Source organism: Felis catus, chromosome A1 (assembly GCF_018350175.1).
Source record: "Felis catus isolate Fca126 chromosome A1, F.catus_Fca126_mat1.0, whole genome shotgun sequence".
NCBI classification, from domain to species: Eukaryota; Metazoa; Chordata; class Mammalia; order Carnivora; family Felidae; genus Felis; species Felis catus.
Genome location: NC_058368.1, coordinates 109,779,366 through 109,806,085, shown reverse-complemented (window position 1 = coordinate 109,806,085; position 26,720 = coordinate 109,779,366). Strand labels below are relative to the sequence as shown.

General features: G+C 38.2%; 1 protein-coding gene across 4 annotated transcripts in view; it reads right to left on the bottom strand.

The window, feature by feature from the left end:
• HSPA4 (heat shock protein family A (Hsp70) member 4) overlaps positions 1–26,720 on the bottom strand; it is a 47,297-nt gene that overhangs the window by 9,893 nt on the left and 10,684 nt on the right. For 3 of the 4 annotated variants that reach the window (XM_003980762.5, XM_045058874.1, XM_023255115.2), the window contains 12 exons: positions 23,978–24,035; positions 21,781–21,921; positions 19,792–19,914; positions 15,709–15,808; positions 14,937–15,070; positions 12,710–12,954; positions 7,200–7,276; positions 5,454–5,605; positions 4,837–4,943; positions 4,265–4,398; positions 3,082–3,263; positions 2,064–2,153 (listed from right to left, as the gene is read on the bottom strand). In XM_003980762.5, the coding sequence (XP_003980811.2) occupies positions 2,064–2,153; positions 3,082–3,263; positions 4,265–4,398; positions 4,837–4,943; positions 5,454–5,605; positions 7,200–7,276; positions 12,710–12,954; positions 14,937–15,070; positions 15,709–15,808; positions 19,792–19,914; positions 21,781–21,921; positions 23,978–24,035 (1,543 nt within the window). The remainder of the gene's footprint in view (positions 1–2,063; positions 2,154–3,081; positions 3,264–4,264; positions 4,399–4,836; positions 4,944–5,453; positions 5,606–7,199; positions 7,277–12,709; positions 12,955–14,936; positions 15,071–15,708; positions 15,809–19,791; positions 19,915–21,780; positions 21,922–23,977; positions 24,036–26,720) is intronic. The other variant, XM_006927594.4, reaches the window with a different exon arrangement.

Sequence of the window (26,720 nt, the reverse complement as noted above, 5' to 3'; positions counted from 1 at the left end):
TTGTTGTTTTTTTTAACTACCTAACTTATCTGGAATTCAATCTGCTGTATGATACAAGGCACAATTTCAAAGCCATTTTCCCCACCTCTTATCCAAGTTAAGTCAGTTTCTAAAATTTATCATTTGCATTTAATTTCATACTAGGAAAGGTGTCAGTTCTCAAGCCACGTCAACGAAGAAGCCTAACCAGCCCACTGAAATTTCCCACAGCTCCACAGCACTAGGAGGGGAAGGGACAGAGCACCTTTCCTTTCTCCTCGACAGTTCTCCATATACACACAAAGTACTACTCCCTCAGACTGTTGCCCTCAACCACTCACCATGAATGGTTTTCTACCTTGGAAAAGGCCTATAAGCAGGCTTTTCCACTTCCTCTGACCATTATTCTTTTTTATGATTTGCACACTCACAATAATTTCAAATATACTAATAAGCTGATGTGAAAATGAGTTAACAGCACCGCCTGGGGGCCCAGTCAATTCAGCATCTGACTCTTGGTTTCAGCTCCGGTCATGATCTCACAGTTCTGGGAGTCTGAGCTCCACATCAGGCTCTGTGCTGACAGTACAGAGCCTGCTTGGAATTCTGTCTCCCTCTCTCTCTGCCCCTCCCCTGCTCTCTCTCTCTCTCAGAAATAAACTTAAAAACAAAAACTTTAAAAAAGAAAAATGAGTTTACAGACTTAAGCCATCTACAGGTTCTGCCAAACAATCAGAAACAGGTTACAAAGGTTAGACTACACACTGCAATATCCTAAGTTGAAAGAAAACACGTTTTCAATACTGACAACAAATTTAAACACGAAAACTTGGACGTCACCAAGTTAAAGAACAGGATTACAGGGGCACGTGGGTGGCTCAGTCAGTTAAGTGTTCAACTCTGGATTTGGGCTCACTCAGGTCGTGATCTTGTGGTTCATGAGATCAAGCCTCAAGTCAGGCTCCATGCTGACAGCTGTTGTGGGATCCTCTCTCTCCCTCTCTCTCTGCCTGCACCACACCCACCCCCACCACGCACATGGGTGCATTCTCACTCTCAAGAATAATTTTAAAAAATAAATAAAAAAAATAGGATCGTGAAGGATTCAACAGTGTTACATATATATTTTCAAATAAGTAGTTAGGATATACCTTATTATTTAAAACACTATCTTTAGACAAAAAACAAGTGTCAGATAACAAAATTTGAAAAAATTATGTCCCATTTATCAGTAAAAAATAAATTATAGGTAGGATGACTAACAGCAACAGCCATTCAGAAACCAACAAGAACCAATCACAACCTAGCAAAACTAGTTTCTGAGTACATTCTTCCCACATACTAAATGGACTACAGTTCAATGTTCTAGCCAAACACTTTCCAAACACACTACAAAATCTTGCTTAAAAGTTTCAAATACATGGAGAATTCCTAACACAGCTGACCCTTGAATAATACAGGTTTGAACCGCACAGGTCCATGCATATATGGATTTCTTTTTGAAACAGTACAGTACTCCAAGTGCATGGTCTCTGCTTTACGATTTTCTTAGTAACATTTTTTCTCTAGCTTATCTTCTTGTAAGAATACAATATTTAATACATGTAACATACAAAAGGAGTTAATCAACTACTTATTTTGTGACTAGTAGGGCTTCTGGTCAACAGTAGGCCACTAGTCAACTTTTGGGGGAGCCAGACGTTATACACAGGCTTTTTACTGCATAGGGGTCAGGATCCTTAACCTGCGCATTATTCAAGGGTCAAATGCATAACTACCTTCGAAGATGCACTATCTCAGCCAAACCATCGATGTGAAGAGATTACAAATCACATTCACAAACACAACTATGGGGCACCTGGGTAGGCTGAGCACCTGACTCTTGATTTCGGCTCAGGTCTTTATCTTGCAGTTTGTGGGAACAAGTCCCATGCTGGGCTCCATGCCGACACCATGGAACCTGCTTGGGATTCTCTCACCCTTTCTCTGCCCCTCCCCCACTCATGCCCTCCGTCTCTCAAAAAAAAATAATTACACACACACACACAAACACACACACACACACACACACACACAACTTATACCTCCATTTCTTCAGACTCTGCCTTATTCTCTGCTGGCGTGTGCTGCTGCTGCTCTTCAGCATGTGGTTCCTCCTGATCCACTTGCATCTTCTGAAAAACAGGTCGTATCAAATCCCAAAACTAGGAAACACTAATGCAAGAGTAAGCAACCCTCCTAACACAGAGGCAAAATCACATGGTAGGTAATTCCTGCTCAATTATCAGCACTCAGAATACCTAGACTCCAATTCCAGCTATGACATATGTTATCTCTAATAGGGAAGTCTTCCTCTCTGGATCTCAGTTCATACATCTGCACAAGGGAGTAACAGTTGTTATGTAAACCAGGGTGGCTGTGGAACTACTATGTAAACCGCAGCAGTGTACTTTACTACTTTGTAAACTCATCTGATGCAGTGTGGCAATATTTAACAGATGTTTCTGAAGAGAAAGGAGTTTCTCCCAGCTTCCTCATGAGTAAATTTCTCTCAAAAGTCTGGAGACTTTCAAGTTTTTAAATTAGTCTTTTCATCCTCCCAAGTACAACCACTGCATGTATTAGGGGAGCTGAACACCTTCAGAATTCTGTTAAAAGAACAAAGGCTGACAATAATGATAAAACAAAGTTTGTGGAGACCTCAATTCTTGGCTCTCAATGCCTGCAGCACATTAGAATGACCTCGGAGGCTTCTAAAACTGATACCTGGGCCTTAGTCCAGACCAACTCAATAAAATCTCTGGAGACTCAGTAGTTTCATAAAGCCTTGATTTTGATGCACAAAAAGGATGAGGCCCAGTGCATGATTCTAATGAGAATACAATCTACTTGTGAAAATAACTGAGACTCCAAGCATTCTTCAGTAATCAGAATCAAAAATAACTCAACTGAAAGATTGTATAAAGACGTATCTGCTTGAATAAGGGAACACCTGTAAACTCACCCTCAGCACTCTGTCACAAAGTTCCTCCCTTGCCACCCAGTAAATTTGCTAGAATTTCTAGCCTAACCCTAACCTCTAGTATAAAACATCCAAATTACCTCTTCCTCCTTTGCATTCTGATCTGTTTCCATCGGTTCCTCATTTTCCTCAAACTTGAGCACTTCCACTAGAGATGCACTAGACACACTGAAGATGCCATGGACATTTACTCGCACCTTGACTTTCACTTTTGAACTGGAGCCATCAGACTGAGGAGTGACTTTCTGAACTAAAAACTGAGCTAGGGACATATGAGACAAAAGAGAAAATATGACCTGAGAGGACGAATTCAAACATGAATATATGCCTATATCGCCAGGTTATGCCCATTTCCCAGTGATAAGTCAGTAACATGATGCTTCAAATACTCTTACAAGCTTACATGATCATCAGATTTCTCCTTCTTCTTTCACAAATAGTCAAACTCTTAGTACCTTGTCCCAATTAAGGATTCAAAAGTCTCCTAACCCTCCAAACATTCCCTTACCATTGGTCCCTTACTACAATTCATCTTTATATGCCACTGCCAGGTAAGTTCCTAAACCGATGTCACCTTCTCCACTACTGAAAAAAAAAACAAACCCAGGGATTCCATACTGCTTCTGTCATTTACCAAAAAAACTGCCATATACGGAGTCAGTTAGTATACCAGAGTTTTACTTAAGTTTTATAATTCACAAACCTCTGCAAAATATGAATGATCGTTCTTATTCCAGTTTATAAATGAGGAAAACAGAGATAACCTTTCCCATAGCTTCTAAGTATCATTCACGGTATTCCTATACTTGACTCATGCATTCTAATTCTGTAATTATCATGTAACTCTAATTTCTCTCTCTTTACCTGGTATTATTTCCAGATTGTAAGAGTTTCTGAGAGTCTCTGAAGACTCTAACCAACATGGATCCATGACCTAGGGTACTGATATAACAATTTCCTAATGATTTTCTGTGTATAACTCTGTGTTATGGTCAAAACTGAATTTAACTCTTTTTCAGTATCTAGGAATATTATGTGCAAGGTATACCCACTATGTTCATTAACCAAGAAATAACTGCCCACATAATAGGAGACCAAATTAAATAATAACCATCCTGCTAGTACTGAACTGGTAAAAAGACTGGCAGAGGTTTTTTGTGTATGAACTAAACTTCAGAATATTGTATTTGCCCTGCTATCCCAGTTCTCCCAAGTACTTTTTTTTTTTTTTTTTTTTTTTTTTAAATTCCCAACTCTACTTACCTATAGCAGGATCTGGATAGGGCAAATCCTGCGGAGAGCTATAATAGGCCTCAAGAGTGAAAGGTTCCTTTCTATAAAAGGTGAGTACTTTAGAGAAAGGAGCAGCATGATTTTTTGTAAAGACTTCACAGTCACTAGATAAAGGAAAAAGACAAAAACACACCAATTTAAGATATTCCTGAAACTTTTACCAATGTATGCTATGTTAGTAATTATAGCATGGCTCTAGTTACTCTTCTCTTGCTCTCATCTGGCATCATTTCCAGGATAGAAGAGCTTCCAAGGAAAATAAAAAACCGACATGTCTATCTATACATACGTATAAAATCAATTTTAAGAAAAGGAATATACTTCAATAAGCACATAAAAGTCTTCAATTATTTCAGTCGGATCAACAGGAAACTAAATAAGGACACAAATTTATACTCAAGACTAAAGTAAGGCATCACTCTGCTTCATGCACTGTGACAAAACGTTACGGATTTGTAAAAGGTGAAACAGAGGGCAATATTTTACTCAGACCTAACACTAAGTTAACTTTAAATATAAAAATAATTAATAAATGTTATTACCTTGACCCTTCTTCAGCTGGAGAATTCCATCTCAGAGATATTGGATATGGTACTACATCAGTTATAGAAAATTCTCTGACTTTGAAAGCAGGCGATAAGATTGCACACTAGAATAATAATTTTTAAAAATTCCATATGACAAGTACAGACATTATGAACTATTATGAGATGTATAAATAATAACTTCAAAAAACCATCAATGGTTTTTAAGTATTTACATTAATTATTTAATGATGTCTGAGTAAGTGGTTTTAAAAACTTGTTATCATTTGTCGAATTATCTTCCAGCCATTACTTACCATTTTCCCATTAACTTAAACCTTTACTTAACGGATGTAGAAGATTACTTCATATATAGACGATCAGTATGCCAAATTCTCATAATATCTCAGGCTTACATATGCTTCTAATAAATTAATTTATCTTACTGTGTATTACAGGGTACAATTCCATTTATCAATACCACCTGTGATATCCATTTTAAAAACTAAAATTTCAGAACCTTACACCTACAGATCATCCTGAGGTGACCTCAGATTATTAGTGAATACAGAAAAGCAAAGCCATCTGGGAACAATAACCTATAAATGGCTGGCTACCTATGAAAGAAAGCTCACCTGCAACGCACAGCCTCGAGTGACCGCTTCATCAGCATTTAATGTTGTACTAAGTTCTTTTCCAAAAAATTTGCTGATCTTCTCTTTCACTGCAGGGATTCGTGTCGCACCACCAACTATCTCCACTGCATAAATATCTTCTTTCTTTAACTCTATTTTAAGATGATTAGAAGATATAGATTAAAACAATCTTTCGTACTTTACGGGGCAGCAGAGTGGCTCAGTCAGTTAAGTGTCTGACTCTTGATTTCAGCTCAGGTCATGATCACACAATTTGTGAGATTAAGCCCCATGACGGCCTCTGCACTGACAGCATAGAGCCTGCTTGGGATTCTCTCTCTCCCTCCTTCTGCCCCTCCCACACACATATATGCATCACATGCGTTCTCTCTTTCTCTCAAATAAAAAAAATCTTTAAAAAAATTTTTTAATTAAAAAAAATAAAAATAAATTAGTACTTTGCATTGAAATAAAAGAGCAATGTAACATCTTAACACAAAGTAACTTAAAATGTAACAAAACTGCACCACTCCTTCACCCCACCATGGGTAGCCCCACCACTACCCATACATACATACATACAAATGCGGGCAGTGGGGGGGGGGGGGGGGAGGGGGGGGATTCCAAGCAGGCTCAGCCTGCACAGCCAGCCAGCACAGAGCCTGATGTGGGGCTGGAACCTGTGAACTGTGAGATCATGACCTGAGCCGAAGTCGGGCGCTTAACCTCCTGAGCCACCCAGGTGACCCAAGTAGGTTATGTTTTAATGCACAAAATAACAAGGACAGTGTGGCACAATACTGGAACTTAAGACGTGAGTGCCAGGAATACTCAATGCCCTGCAGTGTACAGGCCCTGTAATCTCTGAAACAGTACCAAAGAATTGTTTAAACACCAATACTTAAGCTAGCCAAAGGAAAAATAAGAGAGCCTTGAAATACTGAGTGATCCTGATGTGACATGAAAGAAAAAGCATTCAAAGCACGTCTAGCCACCTGAATATTCCATCTAGAACGTTAATAATACAGGTACAGCCTCCTTATAAAAGAAGTAAAGAAGGTGCACATCAAACGTCTTCAGTCATTCATAAAATACTAACACCACATTTTATGCAACAAAAACTATGTTGAGAAGGGCTATTTAAAGAAATGGATATCCCAGTATGGAAAAGTACATGCCAGTGTGCCACAGTCACTCTGATTTAAGAGCTGGGCCTTTGTCAAGATGACAGTATATCTCAACACACTGAAATACTCAGCAACCAACACAACAGTGGATTCCAAATAAAAGTATGTTGAAGGTTTTAGAAAAATTAAGGATACATTCCTAAATCAAACTTCTACTTTTAGCTAGAGATAAAATTAAAGCATACTGTTAAAATAGCTTTGTGGTTATCACATCCTCCCTTTGCTGTATTTCTCAGTCAGCAAAAGATTCACTGACAGAAAAGGCTTTAAGACTAGAATAAGCAGCAATGCAAAAGACAATTTTTACCAATAAATGAGATGCTTATATCCACCTCTGAGTCTGAATTAACTCGAGAAAAGTATTAGATTTCACTGGACAATATGATCAAAAGGGTGGGAGCTGGGGTGCTCCAGAGGAAAAATATAGATAACAAGAGGCTTCACGCAGCAATAAAGCAGTTCATACAATGAAAATGTATATAACTTTAACAAAAAGTTATAAATGACATTTTCCAAAGAGCCTGAATTATACAAACAACTCAGTCACAATAATACTTACTGGCCTGTTCCAAAACACTACGAAGTGGTGGCTCCACTCTAGCTAAGAGATCATCGCACATCTCCAGAAATTTGCCTCTATGAAAAAAACAGCAATAGGTTCAAATCACATTCCACTTTTATGTGGGGAATACATGGCTATAATCAAAAGGTAGGTAATAACAAGTATTGGCAAGAATGTGAAGAAACTGGACCCCTCACATATTCCTGGTGAGAATGCAAAATGGTATAGCTACTTTGGCAAAGGACTTGTCAATTCCTCAAAATGTTAAACACAGTGTTACCGTATGACCCAACAATTCCACTCCAGGTATACAACCAAACTAATTGAAAACACAAGTCCACACAAAAAATTGCACATAAATATTCTTCACAACAGCCAAAAAAGTAGAAAAAAACCTAATGTCCATCAAACAGTATTCAGGAATAAAAAGGAATGAATACAGTAACAGAGACTAATATTAGTTAAAAGATGGTTATTAAACTTTTAAAAAATTATGTGAGGTGAAAGAAGCCAGTCAAAAAAGAACACAAATTAGGGGCGCCCAGGTGACTCAGTGGATTAAGAGCCAACTCTTGATTTCGGCTCAGTTCATGATCTCACGGTTCGTTTCATGAGTTCAAGCTCCACATGGAACTCTGTACTCACTGCGCGGAGCCGGCTTCAGATCCTCTGTCTCCCTCTCTCTCTGCCTCTCTCCTGCTTGAGCACTCTCTTGCTCTCTCAAAAATAAACAAAAAACATTTAAAATTTTTTTATTTTTGAGAGAGAGAGGGACAGAGAAAGGGAGACACAGAATCTGAAGCAGACTCCAGGCTCTCAGCTGTCAGCAAAGAGCCCAACGTGGGGCTCAAACCCACAAACTGTGAGATCATGACCTGAGCAGAAGTCAAACGCTTAAGTGAGCCACCCCAGCGCCCTTAAAAAATTTTAAAAAAAGAAGAAAACATACTATAGGACTCCATTTGTATGCAATGTTCAGAGTGGGCAAATCCAAAAAGCAGAAGAATAGCTGCCTAGGGCTGTAGTAGGAGAAACAGATGATTAAAGACAGCAAATGGGTACAATTTCTTTTTTTCCTTTTTTTTTTTTCCTTCAAACACTTTCAGTTTTAGGTTTACAGAGAAATACACAGAAAGTACAGAGAATTCCCACATACCCCTCACCAGCCCCCCACAATTCTCCTATTAACATCTTGCATTAGCGTGATACCTTCCCAATACAGACACATATAGTAATATAAACTAGGGTTCTATAGGCTTTGACAAATGTATGATGGTAAGTATCCAGCTTGATAAAGGCGTATGGAATAGCTTCACTGCCCTAAAAATCCTATGCTCCACCTATTCATCGCTCACTCCCCCTGAAATCAAACAGCATGGAACCTTCTCAAACTGGCTTCTTTTGTTTAGAAATATGCATTTAGGGTTTCTCCAGGTTTTTTTTATAGCTTGACAGCTCATCCAGGGTTTATGAGATGATGAAAATATTCTACGACTTCCTTGCGGTAATGGCTACAAATTTTGTGAATGTATTAAAACCCGCTGATTACACACTTTAAGAGTATGACTTTTATGAATTGTATCTCTGAGGTACAGAATATACAAAGAAGAGCCACCAGAATATACACCAGAAGAGCCAAAATTTAAGACCACCTATGCCAATATTGATGAGGACATAAAACAACTGAATCCCTTACGTGTTGGTGACCGTTTAAAATAAGTTTTTTCCTGAGCGCCTGGGTGGCTCAGGCAGTTGAGAGTCCAACTCTTGATTCTGGTTAAAGTCATGGTTCATGAGTTGAAGCCTCACTGTCAGTGCAGAGCCTGCATAGGATTCTCTCTCTTCCCTCTCTCTCTGCCCCTCCCGGCTCTCGTCCACTCTCTCTCTCAAAAATAAACATAAAAATAATTTTTTTATGTTTTTAATATGGTATTTATCTCTGAGAGAGAGAGAATGAGCAGGGGAGAGGCAAAGAGAGAGGGAGACAGAAGATCCAAAGCAGGCTCCACTCTAACAGCAGTGAGCCCAGTATGGGGCTTGAACTCATGAACTGTGAGAACATGACCTGAGCCAAAGTCAGACACTCAACCAACTGAGCCACCCAGGCGCCCCACGCCCCGCCAAAAAAAATTTTATGAGTTTTTTTTCCCTAATAGCAATAAAACTGGAAAAAGCCAGTGTCCATCAAGAAAACAATAACCCTATAATGGCAGGCACACTAGTCAGCACACACGAGGAACAAATGACACATGCAACAACTAAGTCAAACTCAAGTTTTATGCAAAGCAAGTCTTACACAAAACTACATACTATATGACTGCATTTATAAGAAGTTCTAGGGGCGCCTGCATAGCTCAGTGAGTTAAGCGTCCAACTCTTGGTTTCAGTTCAGGTCACGATGTCACAATCGTAAGGTATAGCTCCTCCCTGAAAGTGCAGAGACTGCTTGGGATTCTTTTCTCTCATTCTCTCTCTTTCACTCTCTAGGTCCCTTCCCACCTCACACATGGGCACTCTCTCTCTCTCAAAATAAATAAACTCAAAAATCTTAAAAAAAAAAAAAAAAAAAAAAAAAAAAAAAAAACAACTTTAAAAGTTCTAGAACAGGGAATTGTAATCTATGAGCCCCTAAAATGAAAAATCCCCTAAGTGGCTGCCCCTGGGGATGAAGGCCTGAGGAAGCTTTTCCAAGATGGTCTATTTCATGATAAGGGTACTAGTTACAAAGATGTGTGCACTTGTCAAAACTCAGCAAATGAACATTTAAAAATTGAGTGTGTCATTAAATAAAAAACCAAAAACTATAAAACACTGAATTCTGATTAATATGCATACTTTAGTATTTGGGGATAAGTATACAGATAGATGTGCACTATTTTGAGATGCACTAAAACAAATTGGTGGATAGACAGAAGGATGAATAGATGAATAGGTACATGACAAAACAAGCACTGTTAATGTTATAAATAGAACACAAGTGGCAGCTTAAGAATGTTCACTATAAAATTCTTTGTTGTGTTGAATACTTGAAAATATCCAACATAAAAACAATGAAAAAAAAAGTGCAGAGAGAAGTCTAGAAAGATGTCAAAAGCAACGGTAGAGGCTTTTTGATTCTTTTTAAAATTTGTTTGGAAAAATAATTCACATAACTATAGAATTCACCCAGAGCACCAGGGTGGCTCAGTCGGTTAAGCATTCATCTCTTGATTTCTGCTCAGATCATGATCTCAGGGTCATACTGAGGCCCACATCAGGCTCCGTGCTGGCATGGAGCCTGCTTACGACTCTCTCCTCCTCTGCCTTTCTCCCCGCTCACGCAACACTCTCATTCTAAAAAAATTAAATTCTGAAAGAATAAAATCTAAGCACAAGAACAGAACAAGTATTGAACGATGTAATTCAAGGAAAAAAACCCTCATGTTTAAATAGCTATGAAACTATATACCGAAAATGCACACTGCATACCTGGGAAAAACAGATCAAAAACCACCAGCAACAAAACCAAATTATTTGTAAATTATCAATTAAATGGGGGGTGGGGGGCATCTAACAAAAAGAACAAGTAACTGAAAAGTACACTGTCATAATCCCACAGCGATGCTATATGCCAAAGGAGAGTATTATTCCATTTAAGATAATCAAGGAAAGAACAGAAGCTAAGGTTATGTTCTATCCAACCAAACGGTGGACATGGAAAACTGTCATCAACAGTCAAGAACTTATCAGAGTTCACATGTGCTAATTTTTAGAAACTCATCAGGGAAATATCCTTCCAACAACTCAAATGATGGAGAGACATTAACACAAAGTAGTAGTAACAAGCGTCAGCAAGAAGGTGGTGAAACTGAAACCCTTGTACACTGCTGGCGAGAATGTAAAATGGTCCAACTGCTGAGGAAAATAGTTTGGCAATTCCTCAAAAAACTAAACATAGAATTACCATATGACTCAGCAATTCCACTCCTACATTTATTCCCAAAAGAACAGAAAACAAGATAGTCAAACAAACACGTATTCATGAATAGTCACAGAAGCACCATTCACGATAACTAAAAGGTAGAAACAACCCAAAGGTCCATTAGGTGATGAAAGGATAAAAAAGTGATGTTATCTATACAAACAAAATACTATTTGCCATAAAAAGCACAGAAGAACAATACATGTTACAACATGAATGATGAACACAGATAACACGGTGTTAAAAGTCAGACACAAAAATGGCAAAACACATAGTGCACACTTCTATTTACATGAAACACCCAGAATAGGTAAACCCATAGATTTAAAAAAAAAAAAAAAAAAGTAGTGTTTGCCACACAAGAGAGGCAAGGGAAGATGGGAAGTAACTGCTTAATGGCTATGAGGTTTTATTTTGGGGCGATGAGAACATTCTGTCACTAGACAGAGGTGGTCACCGCACAACAATGTGAATGTACTAAATGGCACAGAGTTGTTCATTTTAAAGCGTTACGTGGATTTTACCCCATCAAAAGTTAATCAGAAGAAATGCTAGATGGCGGAAATTATCTGGTTTCATTAGTTAAAAAAAAAAAAAAAGACTGCTGGTGAGCACTACAGACTAAATGAAGACCATAAACTAGAGAATATGACAGCTTTGCACTCGATGTCCATAAAATACAACTGTTGAAAAAAAAAAGCCCACAGGTTAATTAACTGTTTTTAGTTTTTAGAAAGTATAAACCACTTACAAATGTCTACTTGGCTCTAATTACCACAAAACATTCTACTAACAATTTCTGAAAGATACCCTGGTACTCCTTTGCCCCCCAGACCACCCAACACATATACACACAATGCTGCTTAATAAAAATGAAAACCATCACTTTCAAGTAGAGAGGAAAGGTGATTACAAATGTGGTTACTAGGCACAGTAAATCTAATTCAAATTCGATCTCAATTTTTTGAGGATAATTGAGGCCACACTTTCCCCAAACAAGCCATCAACCATGCCTGACTTCTATCAGTAGAGTTCACGTCCTAAAGAACTTACCACTCATCATCCAAGCAACCCAACTAGACAACGGTAACATTCTGGGTATTTCTGAGAACAGCCATGAAACATCAGTAACACAGAATTCTTGCAGCACTGTATAAAAAGAGCTGCTGGCCACAAGTGACCCTCAACTACTCAAGAACACCAATTTCTGAATCAATGACTACATCAAATTCAGAATTATTCAGCATTAAAGCACCTTGCCCTGATTTTTTGAAAACTGGCAACTCACATATAATACATGCAGCAGCACCTGTCAAGAGCTACCAACTGACTGAAACAATGAGGTAAAAGAGATTAGTCTAAATTATTAGAATAATCAAATCCAAACTTCAGGAAATGCAGGATGCTGAATGGTCTCTACTTTTTACCTACAGAAGTTAGCTTACAACAATCACGGTAATTTCAACAATTAGCTAAATAAATGCTAATATAAGTGGAGAAAAAAAAATCACAGTTGAGTTTAACATTAAAATAGTGATCTGATTACCTATTCATAGTCCCAGATACATCAACATCATTCATAAAACATTCGATGCTCAAAGGGAGGTCTGAAGCATTTGCACTCATCAATTTCTTCAGTTTCTCACACTCCTGAGACAGTCGTAATAATGCACGAATTTTGGATTTTATGTCTAGCTTGTATTTCTTCCCAAATTCTTCACAGAAGTGATTTACTAACACCTCATCAAATTTTCTGCCTCCCAGTGTTGTGTCAAATGCAATGGCCAGAACCTTAGGAAAAAAAGATAATTCAAAAATTAACCAATCAATTGAAATTTTTATCATGATATATATTTAACTGGTAAATTAACAAGGGACACATTAAGTTTGAAACAAAGTAATGTGCACATGTCATTTAATCACGGTTACAAACATTGTGAAAAAAGACACTGTAATCCCCAATTTACAGATGATGCTACAGGCCCAGATGAATCAGATCATCTGCAGGTCACAAAGCTAGTAAGTGGCAGAAGTACAACCCAAAACCCAATCCCCTCAATTCCCTCAATTCCAAAATTCAAGCTCTTTCCACTAGGCCAATCTGACTGCAAACTAAAATTACATATCCAAAGCCAAATGCAGTAACATGTCACTGCAATTCTGGTCTTCTTGCCATCACAGAACTATGATTAATATCAAAGGCCTAGCTCTATGCAGTTTACTATCAAAAAACATGCTAAAGGCTTAATTCACAGCAACTTGTAGAAATTTCATTAGCTTTGGTTATCCATTATCCAAATCTTTAGCAGATTAGAAGCAAACTAAATCTAGTTAGATTCACTAATAGAAGACAGACCAAATAAGAGATGACAGCCTTGACGAAAAAATAAAATCAATAAAAACAATCTATTCCATGATAAATGTTGTGGGGAAATGTTGTGAAGAAAAAGAAAAACAGGGCACAGAACTGAATATAGTCTAATTACAATTTTGTTTTCTTCTAAAAACTAAAATGAAATACAACAACCTGTTCAGAGTAGTACAATTGTGAATGTTTTTCTTTTCATGTAAATGTTTTCCAAGTTTGGGGATGTTTTCATGATGAGTAAATTTTAATTGTAACTCCAAAACTGACAAATAGCAATAAAGGATAATTAGGGAGGGGGGAAAAAGGGCAGGTAATCAATCACTAATACACATCACTATGACCCAAAGCCAAAGCTAAATTATGGCCAGTAGCTTCTGTTCAAAAAGGTGAAAGTATACAATGTATTTTAGAAATAAAGCCATTTATTAGTGAGTAAAAGTTTAAGTACTAATAATTACACTTGGTTCATTATTTATATCTGTAAAAATCATGAACCTGTTATTTCCCAACCACCCCAAAGATTTTCCTTTTTATTTAACAAAAAAAAAAAAGGCCTAAAAACAATATAAATCAGAATGTTAAGTGAAACCAAGTCTAGTTTTCAAAATAACAGGACTGTAACAGAGTCTCAACACGCCCCAAATTTAACATTTATTTTCAGTCAGTCCCTCCCCAACAATCCCCAAATTTGGGGGAGAAATGCAATTTAGGCCTTGACACAAACAACCCTGATACACAACCCTAATAATTAAATAATGCACTCAAAAACTCCTTGGTTCTTAAGCAAATTCTAGATAAAATCACCTGCAGAACTGATTTTATATCCCACTGTGGAAGCAGCATATACCAGCAAATTCAAATGTTGACCAGATACTCTCTGGCCCTCTTTGTCTTTGATACTGCTAGACTTCTCAGTGTACAAAACTCTCTCCAGAGCTCTAAGGTTTCCAGAAATCTGGACTATCTCTCTCAGTCTGGTTTCTTTTTGGCCATCCAAGTTCCAGTCCCTATACTCTTTTCCCAGAACATTCAAAACCTTAAGAGCAAGAGGATACCTTTGTCATCTCTTCAATCCTCAGTGTAAAATACACAAAGGGACTCAATGTTAAAGAATCCTAGTAAGCCTCTAAGGTAAGTATTATTTTCCACACATTGTAGATAAGTAAGGATCAGAAATCTTAAGAGCTTCTTCCTCAAGGTCTACACTCTCTGCTTCACACTACACCAACTCCTGAAAAATTACAACTTCTACACTATCCCTACGTACCTAGTTTCTAGTTTAAATCATTCATACTAAGCTTCCATTGATGAAACAAAATGCTTTAATATATTTTTTCAATTGTCTCCCATAAATTCCTAATTACCACACACTTGAAATCACATTTTCCAAAAATAATATACTTACTTTAAGTTTCCCTCTATTAAATGCACATACAGAAACTTGATAAGAAGAATGCCCCATGTCTACGAAAACTACATTTCTTGGTTTCTCTTCTAGGGCAGGAAGATCTTGCTTATAGATTCCATATGCAAGAGCAACTACATAAGAAAAAAATTCAATGTATCATTTAAGTAGTACATTTAAAATTCAATTAAGTAAAAAAAAAAATTATATAGTAAATAGTAGGACTACACATACTATTTTAGAAAGAATCAAATTCTTCATATACTTTGTATAATTTATTCATGAGGAACATTAACTTCAAAGAATAAAATGCTGACATTCCCTTAGACTTCCTTAATGTTTCCAATTTCCAATTCCAATGACTTTGCCAATTTTTCCCAAACCACTTCCCCCAGTTTTCCAAACATATTTTCTGGGATTTCTTCTACCTTTGTGCCATCTCAACATTTCCACGTTATCTCCTTCTGGATGCTGCTTTACACCTCATAATAGAAGTGGAGAAAAGGTCGATTTTGAATCTAGGCACTGCTCTGAACACACAATATCTGCTAGCCTTCCAAACAAACGTGATTAAATATCAAAGTAAGTGCTAGGCAGATAAAGAAAAAGCACCGGTCAGATGAATTCTTCACGCGTGACACAGTAACCAAAAACACTGTGGCACACAGGTAGTAAGTGCTCCAAGCAAAATGAAGAACAAGAAACCCCAGGGTTTTAAGATTGCAGAACCATCCAGATTCAGCAAGTCAAGAATGTTAACAGTCCCTGTTACCTGCAGTAGTTTCATTCATTAATCGTAAGCAATTAAGACCAGCAATTTGTGTTGCATCCATCACTGATCGTCTTTCTGCATCGGTATAGAAACAAGGAACCTACAAAAAAAATGTGCCAGTTTACTATATGAGAGAGTCCTCATTTAAAATACACCTGCCACGGGGCGCCTGGGTGGTGCAGTCGGTTAAGCGTCCGACTTCAGCCAGGTCACGATCTCGCGGTCCGTGAGTTCGAGCCCCGCGTCGGGCTCTGGGCTGATGGCTCAGAGCCTGGAGCCTGTTTCCAATTCTGTGTCTCCCTCTCTCTCTGCCCCTCCCCTGTTCATGCTCTGTCTCTCTCTGTCCCAAAAATAAATAAACGTTGAAAAAAAAATTTTTTTAAGATACACCTGCCAAAAAAACAGTACAATCCTGGGGTGTCTGGGTGGCTGAGTCGGTTAAGCTTCCAGACTCTTGATTTCGGCTCAGGTCATCATCTCACAGTACCTGGGCTCAAGTCCTGCACGGGGCAGAGCCTGCTTGGGATTCTCTCTCTTTCCCTCCTTCTGCCCCTCCTCAGCTCACCTGTGTTCTCTCTCAAAAGAAATAAATAAAAAACAAATAGACAAACAGTAAAATCCAGAAATGCCCTCAAATACGTACAGCGATTTTTTCTGTATATGATCAAGGAAGTATTTCAAACCAGTAAAGTTCGAATATTCAGTAAGTACTGTTAGAACAAATGGATAGTCATACAGAAAGAAAAAAATCAAGTTGCATCCTTACTGCACACCTAATATTTCAAAGATTTAACAGTTAAAAAAAGTACTAGAAAGAAAGGGAATTTTTACCATTAGAGTAAGAAATTCTCTAACTAAAACACAAAATACAGTAGGAAAAAAAGAGAAAGAAAATATTATGTTTGAATAGCAATGCAGGAGGACAGATGGTAGCTATACTTGTGGTGAACATAGCATGATGTATAAACTTATCAAATCACTAAGTTTTACACCTGAAACTAATGTAACACAGCATGCCAACTAGAAGTAAAAAAAAAAAAAAAGTTTTTAAGATTAACATATTTGACTCATAAAAATTCTAATGACCAAATGGTGAAAAATATTTGCAGCTCATATTATAAAAGGGTAGAGCTCATCTATTATATGAAGAACTACAAATCAATATGTAGACCATAAACTTAAAATGAGCAAATAAGAATGTTTTACAGAAAAGGAAATACAAAAGGGGTCTTAAATTGAAAAATGTTCTCAACTTCACCTAAAGAGTAAAACATTAAAATTACATACATTATTCAACTATTATGGAATTAGCTGATTCACCAATAACTCTTCTGGTGAAGCTGTGGTCAAACAAGCTCTATCACACACTACTGGTAGAAGTTTAAATTAGTAAAATTCTTTAAAGGGCAATGAAACAACAGCTGTTGAAATTACAAATACAGAGAAACTCTCTGTTGTAACAATTTTTCTAGGAATTTAGCCCTAGAAACAAACATCACACATCAAAAATATCTATCTGTTCAAATTTACTCACTACAATGTAACTTTTTTTAAAATTCTTTACAATTAAAAAAAAACCTGGATGTGCCTGGGTGGCTCAGTCAGTTAGGCATCTGACTCTTGCTCTCGGCTGAGGTCATGATCTCACGCTCTGTGAGTTCAAGCCCCACATCAGGCTCTGTGCGGATACCTCAGAGCCTGGAGCCTGCTTCAGATTCTGTCTCCCTTTCTCTCTGTTCCTCTCTGCTCACGCTCTGTCTCTCTCTGTCTCTCTCTCTCAAAAACAAATAAACATCAAAAAAAAATTTTTTTAAGGGGGGAAATTAAAGTAAAAAAAGATATATACAAGGGCTCCTGGGTGGCTCAGTCAGTTGGGTCTGATTCTTGATGTTGACTCATGTCAGGATCTCAGGGCTGTGGGACTGACCCCCGTTTCGGGTTCCACGCTGAACATGGAGCTTGCTTGGGATTCTCTCTATCTCTCCCTCTGCCCCTCTCCCCAACTTGTGCTCTCTCAAAATAAACATTTTAAGAAAAAGGATTATTTACTTGGGTACACAAAAACCTCTGGAAAGATCTGTAACCAAGTAATAAAACTCATAACATCTAGGAAGAAAAAACTTCCTACTAGGTAAGCAGAGGGTGCAGAAGGGCCAATTTGATTTCTGAACAATGGGGCTACTATTACCTTTCCAAAAAATTAAAGTTTATGTTTTAACAATAATCAATTGATAAATAAAGCAAAATACACCCACGCTCTATTTATATAGCTATTAGATATAACATGATACCAAGAGCTGGGGCAGTACCTGTGCAGAAGGGTTCACAGAGGGGCCAAAGACTGCTGTCTTTGAAAGGCCTTAGAAAGGCCTGATGAAAAGGTTAGCCCTGTCCTAGCACAGAGTAACTTAACTGAGAAACAGGTCACTAAATTCAAAGAAAAATCTCCCTAAATAACAAGAGTGGCTCACTACACCTAAACTGCTTATACAACATTATTTATGCTAAATAGCTACCTTCCTTCTGGGAGTCTAGACCTTTGGTACAGGTTAGGCACAAGGTACTACCTACATAACTGACCTCCAGTTAGAAATCCGCAACTCCTAAGCTCAGGCAGAACTTCCCTAGTGTTGAGTATGTCACGTGTTAACACAACATGTTGCTGGAAGAATCAAGCACATCAAGAACCTTGCAAGCGGACTCTTGGAAGTCTGTACCTGGTTTCCTCCAAACAATGCCCATGTACTTTTCCCCTCTGTTGATTGTGCTTTGTTATCTTTTCACTGTAATAAATCTATGCTTGAGTATGGCTACGTGGTAAGTTCTACAAATTCTCCTGGCAAGTCACTGAAACTCAGTGTAGTCTAGAGGACCCCTAACACATGACTTAATACATCACCTCTTAACTTGATCTCAAAAGCTAGAAAAGCCACTCAGGCATTCTGCCACTGTACATAAATTTCACTTCTACACTGACCATATTTCAAGACCAAAGTTAGGGCACTAGGTGGGGGAAACAGGGACAAATGTGAAAATACAACAGTGAAAGGCAGAAAGCATCTAGGAAGCACAAACACAGTGCCTGGACTGAATCTGAGCTCTTATGAGAAGAAGCACTTTTATTCTTTGCATCTCCAAAATATGGCACACAACAATAAACTATTTCTTCCTGACGAATGTCAGTTCTACTTTACTAGATAGCTAAGAACCAAGGAATCTACCAGACAACAGACTGCAGGACAAAACAGTCACCCAAGAGAGTCCTTGCTTTGCGGATCAATACACCAACATGAAGACAAAAGAGGCTACAGAGCTAAGATACCAAGATAACAAATGCAGAGTAAGGAGATTCAGTTGCAAAGCCAAGACATCCACCCAAATTCAACAGTTCCTAAGGACTCCACTTTCCTACAAGCACAAAGCTACACAGAGCCAGGCTGCCATCCTAAGAGGGATATGGAAAAGACAAGATCAAAATAGCAAAAATACCGAAATGGAAATGAAGAAAATGACAAAGTAACTGAGAGTATTCAACTAATTCAACAAATGAGTAACTATTGTGTGCCAGGCACTATGCTGTGTGCTAAAAGGAATCCAGGAGGAAGTGGGCTTTAAGATAAGCCTTCAAATAAGAATAATAGAAAAAAAAAAAAAAAAAGAATAGAGAAGACCTGAATAAAAACGATGTGACAGAAAAGAACATCAAGAAAATGTAGCCTAGGGGCGCCTGGGTGGCGCAGTCGGTTGGGCATCCGACTTCAGCCAGGTCACGATCTCGCGGTCCGTGAGTTCGAGCCCCGCGTCAGGCTCTGGGCTGATGGCTCGGAGCCTGGAGCCTGCTTCCGATTCTGTGTCTCCCTCTCTCTCTGCCCCTCCCCCGTTCATGCTCTGTCTCTCTCTGTCCCAAAAATAAATAAACGTTGAAAAAAAAATTTTAAAAAAAAAAAGAAAATGTAGCCTAGTTTGATAAATTCTTAAAATAATCACAACCTAAGGCAAAAAGCAATTTTATTTGCAATTAACAAGTTTCTTTTCTGTGCTTCTTCACTCAAGTCCCCAGTAAAACAAAGGGATCAAACTCACCGAAACAACACAGTCCACAACAGGCTTCTTAAGAACACTTTCTGCTGTCTCCTTCAATTTGGACAAAAGCATGGCAGTCACTTGCTCTGTAGTAAAATTTCGCTCTTCCTCCATATATTTTACCTGCAATAAAACAACAAAAGGATCTAGGCTTATTAAAGTTTCTCATGTCCTAAAAGCCTTAAAATGAGCAATATCTAACACATCAAAGAAACATTATCTCAAGAGGGAACAAAACACTATTAGGGAAGCAAAAATAACTTCAAAGTCACTTTTAGCTTTTTAACATGCTTGTCAAACATGAATACCTGCAGACAAGTACCATTACATAAACAATATACAGTGACCACCAACAAAACCTAAGACAATTACCTGTGCACACGTAAACTGGTATAAATCATATGACCCACATTGCACCTCTATAAAGGGGTCTGGTGGTGGAAACTCTTGCCACATGGACTAATACGTGTTTTTTTACTTTGTTTACTGTGGTGACTTTATGGTCATTTCCAAAATTAGGATCCAATCTAACTGGAGGACACAGTTTTTGTCCCATTTGTTCATTGCTATAGCCAACACCCAGGACAGACCTGACCCCCATAAGTACTTCTGAATTAAAGAATTTAAAGAATTTATTCATTTAATTCAAGATACGCTACGCTGCAAAAAATGTGCAACTTGGATAAGATTTGCAAACTTTAAATGCCGAAAGACTGCCTGGGATAAGCCCCACCCCACAGGCCCATATTCCCCCAAATACAATCCATACCACAAAACAGACCTCTCTTCTTTCCACTGCTCCAAGTGAACCTGCACCCCACCTTCTCCTTACCTCTTCACTCCCCAACCCAGTCCTCATATATTCTGGCTCACCATCTAGGAGTATCTCACTTTATTGCATATAAAGATGGGAAAGTACCCCTCCCTCCCCATAAGCCTCTTTCTAAGCTGCCTCTTCTTCCCCATTTGCTTAATTCTTAGTCAATTCCTCCACTCTTGTACTTGGATCCACTTGTCCCCCAGGTCTTTTCCCTAGTCTCCTCCTCCTTTGGCTCTTACAACATTTATTACCAAATGTGCCAATACCTATCCCTATTTCTTTCCTAACCATAAGCACCTTCCATTTATTCACCTCCTTTTTTTCCCCTTTTTCCCCACACCTGTGCTCCAGATTTATCCACTACCAGCCCATTCAAACTGTTCTGAGATTATTGCCACAGATGTCCTAAGATTAGTCTTTGGTTATCAGAATTCTTCACTTCCAAATTCAACCTAATTCTCAGCTACACAGCACAACTGACTACCTTTTTCATATCATCCTCATCATCTCTTACATTTGAGCCTATTCCCGTGATCATGATTTCTCCAACTGGGGTGTCTCAAACACCAAATCTCCTCTTGCTAAACTGAGTTGCCTGGAAAGGTCGATCCACCCTTCTGGATTCCTCTTATCACCTCTGAGTAGAGGGAAGAGTGTGCCCATCCTATCCATCCCTGAGCCTCTCACCTCTTTTGTATGATCAGCTCACTTAATACTTCACAAAGTCTTCTGGATGTCACAGAGATACCAAAAACTAATTTCCCTTTTCCCTAAAAGAACAATACCTCTTTCCAATCTAAGTCCTATTGTCAAGAGTATGACCATACATTTCATTAGTGACTTTAAAGTGTAAATTTCTTTGCTGGTATTGCAGAAAGTCATTCACTAAAATCACACTGGAAAGACTGCTCCATCAGTAAACAAGACAAGCAGCAATGGCAGTGTTAACTTCAAACCACTACCACCCATCAGTTCAACCCATTAGTAACAGTGCCACCTATCACTCCCAATCAAATTCCAGGTCATTCAAAAAATGCCAAATGCCAAATGGTCCTTACTAGCAAAAGCTTCTCCTAAACATTTGTTAACGTTTTCACTACAACTTGAACTCAGAATAAAAGATACAAATAAAACACTGTATTCATAAGGCATCACTTTGAGAATCTTACCTTTATACCAGTTAATCCAGTGGGCAGCTGCACAATATCATATGCAAGGTTAGATTTTTCTGCCTCCACAAATGGATCAGAGAATGCTCGGCCATGGAATCTTTTAAACCCCTGGACTGTGTTCTTTGCATTGGAGATCACCTAAGAGAAGGAATATCAGAGTCAAAACATAAAAAGACTAGGAGCAATTAAATTTAAAAAAAAAAAAAAAATTCAGGGATACCAGGGTGTCTCTGTCAGTTAAGAGTCTGACTCTTGATTTCAGCTCAGGTCATGATCTCACAGTTCATGGGATCGAGCCCCACATAAGGCTGTGTGCTAACAGTTTGGAGACCGCTTGGGATTCTCTCTCATCTCTCTTTGCCCCTCCTCTGCTCCCACTAATGTGTGCTGTGCTCTCTCTCAAAATACAGTTTGAAAATAAAATTCAGCAGCCTCAGACTCAATTAGCAACATTTTAACTCCACAAAGTTTCCTTCTGAGTTCCATTTTCTTCGGCATTACACCTTTCTGTATGATCTGCTCACATGTGAAGTGAGGAATAAGGGACCTGTACAGACCATAGTGGCAGGGATGGCACTAGAGCCCAGTTTGTCCTACTTCTCCATGAAGACATGTACAAAGGTATCTGTGATTCTTAAACTTCTAATCAACATTTACATAAAATGACCTTTAATTTTTAAAAATTACCATAGTCTGTGATTCAAACTTTTCAGGACTCAATTTGGCAATATCAATTCAGAAATTCTAGTGAAAGAAACTGAAGATTACAAAAAAAAGATAACATTAAGTACACAAAAATAAATGCAAGACAGTGACCAAGTATTGTTCATAATAGGAGAAAATTGGAAACAGCATGGATGGTCAATTAACAGGACAATGGGTTTAAAAAATAAAATGTATCCATATACAGTGAGTAACATTATTTTAGAAAGTTGGAAGTAAGTATCTATATAGTATGATCTCACTTTTAGAGTGAAGGAATCATTTAAACCCTTAGAAAGCAAAAAAGGTTATACATTAAGATACTAACAGTGACTTCTGGATAACGATACTATGTTTCACTTCCAAATTTCTTTTACTTTTGTAAGAACCGCAGAGCTCCTCTTGTCAGCTATGTTAAAAGGCAGACAGAAGTCCTTTTACAAAACAATACGAGGCCTCCAAAACCAGGCCCTACTTCAGTAGGCTGCCAAGCAGAAACTCAGTATCACAATAACTATGTCATCCTAGAAGTAGACAGGCAGTTGAGTACAAGTTAACTATTCTCAATAATGAAAGCAAGTTTCAAAACAAAAGAACTCACTGGAATTTCAGAAGGCAAGACATCCCAAACTAGTTCTCTACTTGGTATCTACTGCTTCCTAACATATATTCAACTTTTTGAAAATCAGATTATAAAACACCCAATGTGACTAAATATGTGACTAAAAATCTATTGGCTAAGCACCATTTCCATTGTCTCAGGCTTTTTTTGTTGTTGTTATTTTTTTTTTTTTTTTTTTTTTTAGTAACCTCTACACTCAACATGGCACGCAAACTCAAGACCCCAAGATCAAGAGTTGCATGGTCTTCCAACTAAGCCAGCCAGGGGCTTTTAAATCAGAAGCCCTGCCCAGTCCAGAAAAAAGACAGGGTGCTCCAGGCTGAACCAGAAAAAAGATCAAATATGCAACTCTTTTACAGCCATTTCAGGCCCTCAAACACAGAACTCCTGGGAGTTCTGACACTCTGGTTACTCAGAAACCAACAAAGAATGTCAGGTGTAAAGTAAATAAAGTAAACTAATGTCAAGTGTGCTTCTACAAGTATGCTTTCCTTCTTTAAGAACCTTGATTAACAAGATCAAATCTACAAACAACAATGACTCCAAGCAGGAGTAAGATGAAGACCCAAAAAGACAGACTTTAAGGAACACGTAAAATAAATGGGAATAAGTGAGCTTTGCTTAAACAAGTTCTGGGCAAAATACCTCCTAGTGTCTTACGTTAAACAGCTTATACCGTTTATGTCATTTTAAAAAGCTATTCGCTTCTCACTCAAGCACAGGAGACTAAGATCAGACCTGTCTTTCTCAGCTGTCCACTTAGGGACTGCCATACTAGGCACGTAAAGGGCACAACAATAACTGCTGAATGAAAAGATGGACAAAACAGAGAAGTCAGTCATTTTAGGAAAAAAAAAAAAAAAACTCTACCTGGCTTTTAGCTGCTGCTCCAATTGAACGATTCTTAGGACCAAAAGAAATGCAAGCCCTAGAAGAAAAAACATTTAAGCATCAAACCTTACTGCAACATTACGTCCAGGCAGGATTACATCACCAGAGCAGGCAAGTTTTCTGAGTGTGAGGTTAAAAAGCCACATTTGTAAAAGCACACAGTAAATCTGATTTTGCCCTCTCCATTGAGTACAACTATCCATGAGAATGGGCGGCATCTGGAGCCCTGTCATTTAGACTTTGAAGCACAAATCTGATGAGATAACCATCTGTCTCACAATACTACCAAGAGGTGGACCAGCCCATCTCCACTATTCTCTTATTCTTCAAGTCTGGGGCTCAAAATGCCAACACAAAGTAACATACCCCCTTACTAATATATCTTGCCTTTTCAAACAGCTTACAACCTCACCAAGTAGCCTATAAACCTGGAGAACTTCTGTCCTCCTATATATAGTAAAAGTTAACTTTAGTAGCAATGATTATACAACTGTTTACATTTATTACCTCATTAAATTCTCAAGAGTTCCATCTTATCCCTCTTTTATAGGAAAAGAAACTGAGTCCAAAAAGGTGAAGTAAACTTATCCGGGGTCACACAACTTAAAAGCAATGAAGTGAGACTCTAGATCCTTTCTCCATACCTTACACCCTACCTTGGACCCTCTCTATCTGCCCTAGACCCCTAGTTCTTCCAATTTAGAGTTAACTAAGCTCTGGAGTCATATTGCCTTGGTCCAAATCTGACTATATTAAATGACCTATCGAGAATTCTTTTACTTTAATAAACTTACTAGCCCTGTGCAATCTGCCAGGAGGCTGGACCTTTCTGTGCCTCGGTGGCCCTTTCCACCCTATAGGTTAAGAACCCCTGTGAACCGATCTCCCAAAGCAGTTGAAGGTAGCTGTACCCTGTAGGAGTATGGCATAGCCTAGGATCTCCTCAGATATGCTCTGAACTCTAAACTCTGCAGGACTAGAATGTGCTGGATGTAGCCTCCTAGAAACAAGCTTAGCTTTTCTGCATATATGTAACACTAGCCACTAAAATTTCTTTTTAAATGTCCTCATTACTACATAAATATCTCTATCACAGCCCATATTGCCCTTTAGAAAATGCTAATGATAATCTTATCCACTCCATTCACCCTCTCCACTCCAAAAAGGCCTTCTAGCCTAAGCCTAACAATGGTAAACTCACATCTTTTCTAAATGTCACCAGAGCTGAATTTCTAAGGTGTATCACACCAACACCTCAATCCCAACATAATTATAGGGCAACATTATTTATCTTCCATTGTTTCCTGCAGCCCTTTCTTCAAACCTTCATCTCCTCAAAACAAGCACTGGGTCTTACAATAAAAAACATTAATTTTCTCAACTTCATTATATATCCTGTTGAAGGTTAATTTTCCCTTCTACCTGGAGAACTCTGAAGTGGTCTTGCTTGTGATTACCTTCCAAACAAAATCAATAACCAACAAATAAAGCCCAGGTTCCTTAACTGTGGAACTTAAGACCTCTCACCAACCCAACCCCAACCCCATTTTCCACCCGCATCTCAGGCAAAGTGACCCAACACAAGTTAGTCATCCAATCCTTCTGCTTTGCTCATACCACTTTTGCCACCTGAAATGCCTTGGCCTTTCTATATGCATCTCACTCATTCTCCAGAAGCATCACCCACTCTGTCTGTGAATCCTTCCCAATGTCCTTCAAGTAAAACTTAATCTTATTTCTACCTCTTAAAACTTACCAGAATTGGGTTAAAACTTGCTGGACTTTGGGCTATGCAATACAGAACACCTCCACCTCAAAGAATGTTATATTATACAGAGCTGCCGTAGGTAATGTTCTCGAAGTCAGTTAACACTTTTACCTACTTTTAAAATCTACATCTACTTTAACAGTAAATATATGGTTTTATTTTGAAATTTAACTTATAACCTTTAAATATTTGACTAATCAGGAATTTTTCTTGTATGTGGTTTGAGGCAGGGATCTAAAATTTTTGCGGTGCCTGGGTGGCTCAGTCAGTTAAGCGTCCAACTTTGCCTCAGGTCATGATCTCACAGTTTGTGGGTTCAAGCCCCGCATAGGGCTCTATGCTGACAACTCAGAGCCTGGAGCCTGCTTTGGATTCTGTGTCTCCCTCTCTCTCTGCCCCTCCTCTGCTTGTGCTTGGTCTCTCTCTCTTTCAAAAATAAATAAATGTTACAGAAAATTAAAGAAAAAAAACTGTTTTGCACATCTTGAAAAGCTAAATAAAAGTTGGTCTCAGTTCAAATTACAGTTGACCCTTGAACAACAATGGTTTGAACTATGGGTATTTTGTGATACAGTACAGTACTATAAATGTATTTTCTCTTCATTATTTTCTTACTGACAATTCTTTTCTCTAGCTTACTTTGTTCTAAGAATACAGAATATAAGACATATAATGCATAAAATGTGTTGACTATTTTTCAGTAATGCTGCCAATCAACAGTAGACTATTAATAGTTAAGTTTTTGAGTAGTCAAGTTACAAGGAGATTTTTGACTATGCAAAGGATCGTCACCCCTAACCCCTAAAACTGTTCAAGAGTCAGCTGTATTCATCCTTTTTTGGCTCATACATACACACACTACTGTTACAACTTCTTACAGAACAATCAAATGTCACTACTGGAATGTCAATCTTCACCACATGATACAGCACTGACACCTCAAACAAGGCATAA